Genomic DNA, 12665 nt, shown 5'->3' on the forward strand with positions numbered 1-12665 from the left:
GAAAGGTCTGCATGGTCCAGTGTAACAGCAGCAGTGCTGCTACTGCACCTACCATCCTCCAGCTGGTCTATGTTCAGAGCAAACATGGCAACAGCTGCCTCTGAACTGCTTCCCTGCAAAGCCCCACTGCACTTGCAGGAACCAAGGCAGCATTTCCTTACACACACAGAGTGACAGCACCACCCATGTCATGCTCAGGAAGGCAAAGAGGTCTTTTGGGTCTTTGTGGACTTTTGGGTGTCAGCACATCCTGGGAATGAGAAGGAGCAATGCTGGCAGTAAAGAGATTCCATTCCTCTGGAGAGTACTGGGATCTGGAAGATGCCCTTCTGCCAGGTACCACCCAGGCCCTGGTTGCACACAGCAGAGTACTCACTGTCCTCCTCTGTGCGCTGCTCCACGCTCAGCGTGCGCACCTTGATCTTCTCCAGGGTGCCCAGAGGCCGCCGCGGGTTCATCAGGCTGACGGCCGCCGTGCTGAGGAAGCGGTTGGCACGGCCCAGGGTGGGGGAGCTGAGCCAGCCAGGCCTGGCAAGAGCTCCACCGATGGCCAGGGCAGCAGAGGGACGCTGGGACTGAAAGGAAAAGAAGGCAGAAACAGTTCCAGCTGTTTGGTTGCCTGGTGTTCCTCCCTTGTCCCTGCAAGGATGTTGGTATAGATGTCCAGAGGCCACTGGAAGATGAGCAGACACCCCTCTTATCATGGCTGGGCCAGCAGTGCCAGGGTAGCAGATGGATAGTCCTTCCTCCCAGGGCACATGCCAGGCACAAGTAGCAGATCTGCATAGCAAGGAGCTGCTCTGTCTGCAGTTGCCTTGCACCTTCCAAATGCAAGCACTGTGAGCTGCCATGGAGGGGAGGGGGCTTATTCAGATCAGTGGGTAGTGACGAAGTACAGCAAAGAAATTTTGCTGCTCGAACTTGGGACCTTGTTCAAACATCCAGGACTCTCATGCAAGTGCAGCTGTTTAAATGGTTGCCCATGGACTGGTTACAGTCGTGGCCCAGACACTGTCTCCCTCTAAAGCAAAGCCTTTCTAGCCAGCTGAACTTGCTGCCCCAGCACCAGGGCCCTTGCAGGTGAATAACACAACTCACTTGTGCTGCTGATGTTGCTGATTCCTCATCTTCATCAAGATCATCCATAGTCACTGCCTGCAGCTCTGCAGGGTCTATCAGGACATTGGCTTTTGCAGCCAGGTCATCTGCACAGAGCACACCAAAGCAGCTGTGAACACAGGAGTCACCCTTCACTTCCCATGACGCAGCCCTAAGCTCATCACCTTTCCTGCTTCTCAGCAGAAGAGAAGCAGCCAGCAAAGCTGGATGTTGTATCAGAACAAACTCACCTTCTTCAGCTTCCTTACATGGAAATGTCTGCCCTTACAGAGACCAAGCAGTGATGTGTGCTACTCACCCAGGACCCATTTCTGCTCCTGGTCCTACCAGCTACAAATAGGATAACTGAGGAACCAGGAGACAACCACCAGGGCCAGTCTGGAATAGTGTGGGGAAGGAAATTCTGTGCCCAAGACCACTTTTTAAGCTTCCTGCTCTTCAATGCTGTCCAGTGATGCATCCCTAAATCATTTGGACTGAGACTCGGATCAGAAACAACCTCAGGCCAGATAGAGGCTGTGCTGATGGCTACACTGTTCAAAGCCTGAAGAATTTCATCCCTAGTCCATAGCTCTGTCTTTAAAGCCATCCAGGATACTTTGGTAGAAGACCAGAGGAGAGTATGTAGTTCTTAGGTTAAGTAATCTAATTTTGAAAAACTAAGGATCACCTTGAGACAGAGAAAATTGTCCTAATCTTGCAAACACCCTGGGGAAGAAGAGACATCTGGGCAAAGGCAAGTGGCACATTAGCCAGAAAGCAGACTCAAACCAAGTCCAGTGGAATGCCAAGGGGTTTCTAATCCTTGCTCAAGGGAGGTTTTGGAGGTTTATTGCCAGAGTAACAAACTGCATATAAACACACAGCTGCAGTACATACACAGGGCTCTACTCCTTGCACAGAGTGGTACAGCTGGTAAATCCTGGACATCCTTCACACCCAGCAGAGCCAGGCTGATGGTCAGTGCTTTGACAGCTCCCAGCCCTCAGCTGTGGTGCAGCAAGAGCAACACACCAGAGGATATTCCCAGACTAATCCCTCCCCTCCAACTGTCACATGCCCCATTCAGGGATACAAACAGTAAACTGTTAACTTAAAGGACACTCCACTCAAGAGGAGTCCTGTCTTCTTCAGAGTAACTTGCACCTCATTAAAAGTCAAGTCTCCTCTCCTCAAATTTAATGAAAATTCATTACCCACAGCTCCCTCCCTGGAATGTCTCTTGGGTGAACTCCAGCCAGGACCTGGATGCAGGTATTAAAAACGAGAGCACTTACCTTTTAGGGTCTTCTTAAGATGAGATAGGAGTCCTCCAAGTCGCTGAAGGTCAAAATAATCCACCTTCCCATTATAGAAGAGTTGAGGAGGGACATACGCCTCTAAAGGAGAGAAGATTTGCTTTCTTCACAAGATCCATGCACAACATCCACACAGACACATGTGCCTCCTAAGGCAGACCCCAGGGCCCAGCCTAGACCCACATTTAGCAACATGTTTTTTCATCATAGAAGCAGGAGCCACTAAGGCAGAGGTGACTTCCACAATGGAGCAAGTATTAGATCCATGCAGAAACAGGAGCGAACCAGAAGCCATCAACAACCACCCTCTCAGGACTTCCTTCCTCCAGTCTCTAGGGTAAACTGGACCATCATAAAACTTGGCAGCTCTACACCTGGCTACTCCAGCTCTGACACTTAGTCCCACAGGGATTATAAAGCACTCATTGAGCCTAGAGAAAGGGTCAATCTAAAGAAAGAAGAGGGAATGCCAAACAGATCGTGGAAGCACAGGCAAGGTGGGGGTTAAGGGCGGGAAAGAAATTGGCACTGAGTTGGTTTCTGCTTAATCCCACAGTCTGGGAACCACAAAGCCAGATACATATCTTTCCCTAAACTTTGACTGTGGGATCACTGAGCTGCCCTTCCACAGACTCATAATCAATACTGGACTCTGCCCCAGAGCAGAGAGGGGGAGCTAACAAACAGCACAGGTGCCCCTTTGCAAATCTCAGGTCTGGATGTTAACTGGAATAGATCTGTAACCATGAATTTCCCAGGGTGACTGGGAACTATAGACACAGAGTGAGAGAAGGCTCAAGCACCCATGAGAAACACAAAATCTCCAGCATTCTGGAAAGCACTGCTGAGAAGCACACCTTGTCCTAACCACAAAAATGCCTTCAAAGCCTCTCCTCCAGGCCTCACCTTCACTGCTCAGGGCAGCTGGCGCCTTTGCCTTGTGTCCATCCCAGAAGAAGCGCAGAGCAGCGATGAGCCGGTGCAGGAAGCACACCATGTACTCTGGTGGGCACAACACAGTCAAGTTCTAGGGCAAGAATGAGAGTCCAACCATCAGGGCAGGTGTGAAAGTGCATCTCAGTCCCAGGGGCCACATGGGGGAGGCAGAAACTGTGTTCTCAGCCTTACTAGCATCTCTAGCTTCCAGCTCTCATAGAGAGCCCAGTCCTAATGGTAGACAGCAGTTTCCACCTCCAGAAAATCCTGGGCACTTAAACAACAAGCTGGTCTGACAGAGGAGGGATAACACACGCTCAACCACCCAAGCTGGGGCTGATGATAAACACAGAGATGCAGGAGGAGAAAGGGTTCCTGTAACAGTGGATGCCTAACTCCCAAAGCTGTAGGCCAACAGCCTGATCCAGGACCAGAACAGTCCTCACCCCGGCAGTGAAGAGGATGACAAAGCTCTGCTGTGGCAGAGCACCCCACATCCATGCTCTCCAAGGGGTTATAGAAGGACATTTAGCTCCCACCTAGGGCTGTCCCCAGGGTCCACTTTCCTAGAAGTCACTGCATAGGAGTGGTTTCTGGCCTCAGATCTCACTCCTCCTCACTCCCTGTCATACCTAGACCTCAGTGGATCAGCTCCTGGAAGCAGCCCAGATGAAAGGGCAGAGCTTCCAGCCTGAAGCTGCCAGAGGCTCATGGGAGGGCTGGCCCTCTGACTTACCCCTCTGTTGCTAGCATTTTCCTGAAGAAACTTGCGAAATTTGTTTAGAAAGATGTATCTGGAAGCTTCTCCCTAGCAGAAGGAAAATCATGCAGTAAATCCATGCCTCAAAAGGCCCCTCATGTGGAGATACCCTTGCCAGAGATCCACAGAGCACTTACCCCTCCTCTGTCCTTGTTGTTCAGCAGCAGCTTCAGAATCTGAACCTGGAGACCTTCCACCACTAAAATGGGGACACGTGTCTGTCATCAGAAAACAAGCACTGGAGTGCAGCTACCCCTTTTAATCTCAACTGCAGTGGCCTGTCTCCAGAAGGCCGAGGGGACCAGGAAGAACCAGTGCTGGCAGAAAGCTAATCAGAATTTTCTCCTTCACCACCAAGCAATAAATTCATCCACAGCTGACAAACAACGCGCCTGAAGGGGAGTTTGGGTTTGCTCATGCCCCATGATGGGGGGCTGTAAGTCTGTGCAGTGGGGTCCTAGCAATCCTAACCCACCACCAGGCAGCAGTGTGGCTGGCTCCCACCCCTGCAGCACAGCCTGACTTCAGGTAGTGAAGGGGATTTGGAAACAGCTCAAGAGTTGGTCCTCCTGGCTGCAGAAAAGTTGTAGGAACTTGGCAATTTCCCCCCTTCCTCACAAACCTTCAATGCGTTTCTTGAGTCGCTGGCAACCTCTTTCATACGCCCGACGCCTCAGTCTTTCCTCAGCACTCTCCTCCTTCACTTCCTTACTCTCCTTGCCCTGGTTGGGAGACAGACACTGATTAGGAGGAGACCACTGCACAAGGAAAATGTCTTGCCATATGGAAAGCAGAATCTCCCTGAAACAACGTGAAACAGAGAGCACAAACTCCCTGAAACAATGTGCCAGTGCATGACTGCAGCTGGCAGCACACTTGAACAGACCTTCCCCAGTCTTCTAGCAGATAGGAGCAGATCTTGTAAGGACACCCCTATCAGTCCATAATTCCTTAGACACTGTGAGGTTCCCTTCCAAATCTGTTGCCACAACTGTCCCCCCACTTCTGTCTTTGAGCATCACATCTCAAACATCCCCTCTAAGGAGTCATAAAAGATGACAGGGCAATGGAAAAGCTACAGTACTCGCACAGCTCTATAGACCCACCAGTGCTAAGGCAGCTGGAAACACAGGCCATCCAATTTCCTCATCAGAAAACGATGGGGACAGCAGGCTACAGTATTTCTTCAGACCCCTTGGTGGATGTACTTGTACTCACCTCCTTGGTGAAGCGGTTTGGCCACCACGTGGTGGGAATGAGCTCCTGCAGACCTGCCTCTTCCACGCGCAGGGGGCTCTTGATGTAGAAGAACACAACGGAACGGAGCACGTCAAAACTGCAGCCGAGTTAAAGCAACCACAGGAGCTACACGGGGAGCAGGCACAGGGCATGTGAGAGATCCCTCTCCAAACAACCACTGCAAGATCCAGAGCTCCCTTCTTCCAGGAGAAGCCCCACACAGATATCACAGCAGCTGCCCAAATGCTAAAATGAAGCTAGACTGCTCTGAAAGTGGCTTCGCTCTAGGGGTATTAGAGAGGTCAGTAAGGTAGAAATGTGTTAGTAGGATGTGAACTATACAGCACTGCTCCCCCTCCTCAAAGACGGACTTTGTAGAGAATGGTGTCAGGCAGAAGAGACCTGAGAAATGACCTCTCAAAGACAGGGTGGCTTCTGCTTCCCAGGACCCGCAGACCCTTGAATTGTCCTTGGTTGCATTATTGAGGGAAGAGAAAACTGAGACAGGAGGAGACACAAAGGATACAGAACATTGCTGAGTAGGTATTTCCTGGATTTCTCATGCTTCAAGACTGCAATGGTGAGCCGGAGGTAGTGAATCTAGGAAAAGAGGAGAAGCAAAAGTGATTCCATCTGCAGAAGATGATACAACTCTCTGATAGGTACAATGTGACAAAACTATCATCTCTGAATCAAACAACTGCAAAATCCAAAACATCATGTACCTTTGCACAAGGGCACATAACAGAAGCTGGCTAGTCACAGATTCCTGGGGATTCAGAAGTGCAACTCACTTGTAATCCCAGGTCTGGGATGATGGGGGAGAACCTGTAAGCCCGCAGCAGGGACATCAGTAGCTGCTTGAGGCACTCATGCACTTCATACTCCTGAGAAAATGAGAAATATATTGAAGAATAACAAGTAGTCAGGAACTGCTACAGCTCTCAGAGTGTGACCTTGGAAGGAAGTATTTATTTCTGAACTGAAAAACCAGGTGCTCTGAACCCACAGTGTCTATCTGACTCCACTGGAGAGGGTCCAAGCAGAAGCTGGGCCATCACTTTGCTACACGGAAACAAGTTTCTGCACTAGTAAAACCAACTCTAAAGTCATCTACATAAAGCCAAAGTCCCAAGCCCTCTTTCTTTGGCAGAGTCACCCATCCTCATATCCCCTGAACCCACCCAGTGTTGGCAGAACCAACCCAGAAAGAAAAGTTAATTCTTGCATAAATGTGATGATGGAACAGTTGTCTTGTTGAGTCCCAACTCAGAGCCAAGTAGCAGGATGACAACCAACTCTTCCACAAACGCAGCAGCCCTACCAGGGTGTCCAGCTTCAGTTCTAGGATGGTGGGCCTGAGGGAGTCATGACATTTTTCAACTAAACTTCTCATGACAGCTGGCTGGGCCAGTGCCGTTATTTGTTACCCCAAAGGGCAGAAGTGCTGTCTCCAAGCAGATCCCTGGATGTGACTGGCTCTGTGTAACCACACAAGCACTCTAGCAGCAGGAGCTTCCCAGTGGCTGCCTCAAACAAGAGTCCCAGGAAGGAGCAACCTCATCCAATGTGGACAGGAAGGGAAGTTGGAGGAGGCTTTTCCCCTGTGGTGCTGAAGGTGGTGAGAGTGCACTGCCCATTTCTACCCCAGTCCTACACACTCTGGTTGATCTCTTGGAACACACAGCAGCTTTTAAGACCTTGACTGACACTTTAGCATTAACAACACCCAAGAGACCATTTCTCATTGATAAATTTGATGTTTCCAGAAGCAGGCAGTTCTTCACCATTACCAGTTCCTTCAGCAACAGAAGTTTAGAAATTACTCGTTAACTCAATGCCAGTCTCACCAATACCAATTACTCTGCATTCAACACTCATTCCCTGGGTGTGAAGCAGTTCTCTCACCAGCTGAGCCAGGTGAGTGGGTGGTCTATCACAAAAAAGGAGGATCTTGTCACCAGGAGGGGAAAGAAGCTGAACACTACCAGTATTTTCTAGGGAAGGCTCCTCAGCCCTTCCCAGGATCTCCCTGCAATCCCTAGGGAAGAATCAGCACAGTAGCAACTCACCTCCATAAGAAGCCACATGAGATCCAATAGTTGCTGAATAAGAGGGTGGGCCTCCACTGCCCCTCCTCGCTCAAGGATGCTCAACAGGAAGGTCATGAGCACATCTTCCACCAGGTACACCTTGCACTGCAGACAGAGAGCCAGGTCAACAGCCCTCCACGGCACAGGCACTTCCCAAAGAAAGCTGAGGTTCACTTTGCCTTGCAAGAGCAAAACCAAGCACTACAAAAGCTTGTAACTGGCAGGCAAAACTCACCATGAGAGGGGAGAAATAATTGAAGATGTGAGCTAATGTAATCAGCATTGTGGGTTCTCCCTGCAACTGCCATGTGGATGTGTCCTTCTCCACCAGCTTCCCCTCCTGCAATGACAAACCCAGAAAAACACGTGGCTTGGATCCAGCCAAATCCACCCCTGCACCAATGACTGCATGAACCAGAGACCTGGAGCAGCCACTGTTTGCTGTTCCATGCCTGACTGCAGTAAAAATCTTGAACATGAGAATTTAGGATGGCAAACAAGCCAGGCCTATTCCTCTGGAAAGCTGTAGTGCAGTCCAGATATCACTATCAAGCACATCTAGGCACTTAGGCAATATTTTTTGAAAGAAGGTTCCGGTTTGCATGATAATTTGTAAATGGGAAACCCTTCAGAGGAGGACAACTAGCAAAGCAGGCCTCCATTCAAGCCAAGACTATAGCAGATGGCTCTCCCTATGTTTTGGGCATAAACAGATCTCTCACCCTAGTGGAAAACAGTGTTTTCCAGCAATCAGTGCCACAGCAAAAAGTTCTCAAGGCAGATCTGCCAGAAATTCACCACATCACTGCACCAGGACATCGTTAAAAAGTTTAGGATATGAACAAACTGCTTTCAAGGGTGCAAAATCAAATCCAGAAGTTCTGACCCAGACAAACATCAATTCTTGAATAGTGGCAATGAACCTTCATAAGACTGAGAACAATAAGACCCAGTATGATTTAAATTAAGCCTTGGAACTATCAGGAAGCACATTTTGCAAGACCTCCAGGGACATGCACACTCCATGCAAAAGTACGCAAGCATTTGGAGTCTCTGGTGTATGGAAACATCTGAGCTGGCAGCGTGTGCTGAGAAGAGCAGAACAACATTTCCCAGTTGGTGCCCCTCAGATCCACCCAGTGCCATGGGCCTACCATCACATCTATTCCAACATGGATCACGTTCTTCAAGTAGCCCAGCAGCTTCCGAGCCTTCACCAGGTCTGCCACAGGAGGATCCTGCAGGGGCCGATAACCTTCCACTGGATAAGTAGGTGAGTGTTAAGGGAAAATGCAATCTGATCCTTTCAGGACTTCTTTTGTTTGTGCAAGGGAAAGACTGTGTGTCTATTTTACTTTATACCCATGCACACCTCAATCACAGTTCAAACCACAGTGCCTTCTAAAAGGATGATGAGCCACAAGCTCTTACCCCCACTTCCTCAATATTGCAAGCAGCAAGTATTTCACACCACAGTTCTTCATTGCAAACTATGTTTTCATCAGAAAGACCAACTTGAGCCCCTACTACAGCCATCAACAGGCACAGCCAGGACTGCTCTGACAGAAGAAGGAGTGCTCTGACAGGACTGCAGGCTTCACCATTTGCACAGGAAGGCAGCAGGCAACACTAATATATGTAAGAGGTCCCATATGTCTGGGAGACCAGTAAAAGATACCAGTGGCCAAGAGGCTCAGCAGCACAGTAACATTAGGATTACCAAAACTGGGAAGAGAGAACTTTGCAAGATGGGAGTGCCTGGGAACAGGCAGCCCCCAGCTGTAGCAGCAGCTGCTGACTCAGAGCTGAAAGCAACTCTCATTTCAGAAACTGGTGTTTGTGTCCTGCAGTTCTGCTCCAGCTGAGTGGGTATCTGTTTTTTCTCCCCTTGACTATTCTCTGTACACAAGTGCCAACAGCAGAAAGTGAACTGCAGTCAGGTCTATATATTCTACAGCCTCCAAAGACGGTCTCAGGACAGCCTCTTCTCCCTTCGGACCTCCTCTTCCCACACCTAAAGGATATCGGAGTGGACGGCTTCCGAAGTTAAAAGCAACAGACTCTTTGAAGGAGAGGCTGATGGCAGGGAAATAAGCCATTCCAGCACCCCTTGTGATGTTATCAAAGGCGGTTCCCAGAGACATGCCATTCCTGAAAGAAGGAAAACTCACAGGATTTTAGTCACAGCAGGAGGGGGTCTGAAGTCAGCTGAGCAATACAGATATCTCATTCCCACCCCCAGCAGCTTGCAAATGTGGACACATCAGTCAGTCATGCCCCCTGTCACTCTAAACCTGGCACACAATGCAAATGCCACAGCTCTGCTGAGTAACAGGCATGGGAGGCACAGACGTATTCCCATTTTCATACAACAGCACAGGAAGGCACTGGAGTCTGCACAACATGCAGAGCCCACTCAGCTTCAAGGGCAACCCAAATCCCTGTGGGATAGCTAACCCATGGAACATTTTAAAGGCAGGTGACTTTTTGGCCTCATCTGTTTGATGTTGGTGGCAATGAAAGATAATGATTTCAATCTACTCTTCCATAAAAGATGACATGGACCATCTAACAGTTTTTAATTTTGACTGACTTGTTGCAGGCCAGAGCCAGAGAACAATTCTCATTGTGCATGAGCGCTGGAAGCTGGAGATTTATCACCCTTTCCACAACATCTTGTGAATTCAGGGCAGGCAAGGTCTACACTGACCACAAAAGCCATCAGTGTGGCCCTGCCAAGTGTGGCATTAAGCATCACAAAAGATGCCCTTCCCTCCAAAATCCTGTCAAACTTTACACAGACTTTGTAGCTTGAACATCTTTCTGCCAAATCCTCTCAACTGAACATAGGAGACCCAACAACCCATATAGATGGTTTCTGAACAACACAGAAAAGCAAAGGCCAGAACTGCTGAGGAACTTAAAGGGGAGAGGGCAGAAATACAGTTCAGCAACCTGCTGAGCAGTGAGGAAACCTTTATGTTTCACACAAACATCAACAAAGCAGGGAATGGGAATAAGATTCTTACAAGCAGAAAGCAATGGTGCCCTCGTCAAGGTCTATCAGACAGCTGACGATGTCTCCTGCTGCCCAGGACTGCAGAAAAGGGAGAGAAAAGGTTAAACATATTTCCAAGGTGTTCTCACATCAGAAGAAAGACTACAACCCAACCAATTCCTTGTGATTCAGAGTTGAAGGGGAGTTCCTTCTCACAGCAACTGACATAGCATTTTCAGGCACTTCTGGAAGTCACACATCAAGCCCCTGACTGGGATCTTTTCCCCTCTCTACCACTATTTATCCCAATAATGCATCATGCAGAGACCCAGAGCCTTCTAGAGACTGACTGCAGCACTACGCTGGGAATCAGTCTGCTGGGGTTGCTAAACAAAGCACTCAGCATGTCCAGTACCCCTAAAGTACAAGAGCAGATTGAAGCAGGGAGGACAGCCTGAGGGCATTTCACAAAGTCCAGCAGAATCCAGTGAGCAGAAGGAGTCACCTGCTTTCTCCTCCTTCTCCATCCCATTCCCGGGAGGACAGCTACTCACTTTGCCATAGTTGGTAGTAGTCACATTCCACTTGCGCACCCTGTTTCCATCATAGGCATACGAATCTGGAGTATCTCCAACTCCTTCCTGCACCAAAATAGCAAAGAGGAAACTCAGACCAGACCAAGCATAAAAGATCCCTCTCATTGCAAGACCACCTTTAAGTGGAGGACCAACAGACAGGGAGAGCAGCTGACATCACATGTGCTCTGGCTGGGAAAAGTCCTTACTCTAGGAGTGAATCCTATGGCTGTGATCTTTGGTTCAGAGAAATACACCAATCCCTGCTCATTCTTGGGTCAGAAGAAGAGTACTGACACGGTACACTTTCAATTTCTGCCAAAGCAGGCCCTCAGGGTGCCCACCACCTCCCCTCTCACATGTTGCAGTGATAAGTTAGCGTGTCTGCAGCTGACAGCCCTTTCCAGCACCAAACACCCTGCCTGGTGCGTGAGAAGAGCTGTCCTGGGCCTGCTTCTTCCAGACAAAACAACCCACAGCATCAGCTGCTGAGGGCCATCCTGAGACAGGCTGCAAGACACACACAGTTTCTGGAGAAGACACCAGCTGAAAGTCAACATGTAGCAGTGGCTACGTGAGAAAGAACACAGCAACACAGACATCGCGCAAGGCTTTCACACCACGCACCATTCTGTGAACACAGACCAGAGAGTCTAGTAAAGACTTAAAACAGCAGACCTGGCATTTCTAGTGTGTATGCTGGGCACACAATGCCAGGAGGGCAGGAGCACAGCACCAATGTGATGCTCCACACTGACCTAAAAAGCAGTGGAGAAACACAGAGCAGCCCTGTGCAGCAGTTACACTACCTCCTGATTAAACCTGCAGTTCAGAGTACACCAGCCAATCTGCATGAGTCCCTGGGAGGAGATGAGCACCTCGTAAATCCATTTCCCTGAAAGAAAAAGAGGAGACACACAGTGAGTTCCTGCTGCCTGGCTTGTTGTTAAGAGAAACTGAATCTGACACTGCTCCCACAGAAACAAATGTGGGACACAAAGGAGTTTTGGGACACCACCAGGGTTCCCCTCCCACCTCTCCACTCTGACATGCAACCCTTCATCCTTCTGCCTTCCTGGAAAAGTCAGTGGATGAACTGGGGAAGATGGTGCTCAAGATCTGAAACATATTCAGGATTTCCTGAGCTCTCTAGTTGTATAACTCTCTACACAGTCCTCCTGGGGTGTTTTCTCAAAGCATCACTGGTTTATCTCTTTACCTTTATAAACGCACGTTGTGGCCCTGATGGACCCAAAGTTACTGTGGCCAATCACCTGGACCAATAAACAAAAGATATTTTAGAGTCAGGCAAAAAATAGGTTTGCTCAGCCCTCCCCATTCTCTCTGTCCTAGCTCTCAGAACCAAAGCAAGATGAAAAGCTATTCACCATCCCAGCAGGTGTACTTGGAGTTGACTGGTCCCAGGGAACCATCCAGGTCCTTCCCACAACTCATCTGTACTTGATAAACCCCAATGGATCACACGATATGGCAACAGTACAATGGCAACATGGGGACAGATAGTTCCTAGTGAACTGGGACAGAATTCTACACAAAAGTGACTATTCTATGGGAAAGACATCTGAATCCTAGACAAGTTAGAACAAAATGATGGGTTCAAGGTGTCCAGACTAAAGTTCAGGACTG

At 49.1% G+C, this 12665-nt stretch overlaps 1 protein-coding gene across 3 annotated transcripts in view; it reads right to left on the minus strand.

The window, feature by feature from the left end:
* The window catches only part of RNF123 (ring finger protein 123), a 53180-nt gene that overhangs the window by 28861 nt on the left and 11654 nt on the right, over nucleotides 1-12665 (minus strand). For all 3 annotated transcript variants that reach the window (XM_071550662.1, XM_071550660.1, XM_071550661.1), the window contains exons 6-23: nucleotides 12238-12292; nucleotides 11828-11913; nucleotides 10998-11084; nucleotides 10475-10542; nucleotides 9471-9596; nucleotides 8600-8714; nucleotides 7681-7785; nucleotides 7425-7550; nucleotides 6147-6239; nucleotides 5879-5952; nucleotides 5332-5449; nucleotides 4736-4835; nucleotides 4251-4312; nucleotides 4090-4161; nucleotides 3324-3444; nucleotides 2397-2498; nucleotides 1099-1205; nucleotides 377-575 (exon numbers count right to left, since the gene is read on the minus strand). In XM_071550662.1, the coding sequence (XP_071406763.1) occupies nucleotides 377-575; nucleotides 1099-1205; nucleotides 2397-2498; nucleotides 3324-3444; nucleotides 4090-4161; nucleotides 4251-4312; nucleotides 4736-4835; nucleotides 5332-5449; nucleotides 5879-5952; nucleotides 6147-6239; nucleotides 7425-7550; nucleotides 7681-7785; nucleotides 8600-8714; nucleotides 9471-9596; nucleotides 10475-10542; nucleotides 10998-11084; nucleotides 11828-11913; nucleotides 12238-12292 (1816 nt within the window). The remainder of the gene's footprint in view (nucleotides 1-376; nucleotides 576-1098; nucleotides 1206-2396; nucleotides 2499-3323; nucleotides 3445-4089; nucleotides 4162-4250; nucleotides 4313-4735; nucleotides 4836-5331; nucleotides 5450-5878; nucleotides 5953-6146; nucleotides 6240-7424; nucleotides 7551-7680; nucleotides 7786-8599; nucleotides 8715-9470; nucleotides 9597-10474; nucleotides 10543-10997; nucleotides 11085-11827; nucleotides 11914-12237; nucleotides 12293-12665) is intronic.

This window comes from Pithys albifrons, chromosome 3 (genome assembly GCF_047495875.1).
Source record: "Pithys albifrons albifrons isolate INPA30051 chromosome 3, PitAlb_v1, whole genome shotgun sequence".
Taxonomy (NCBI): domain Eukaryota; kingdom Metazoa; phylum Chordata; class Aves; order Passeriformes; family Thamnophilidae; genus Pithys; species Pithys albifrons.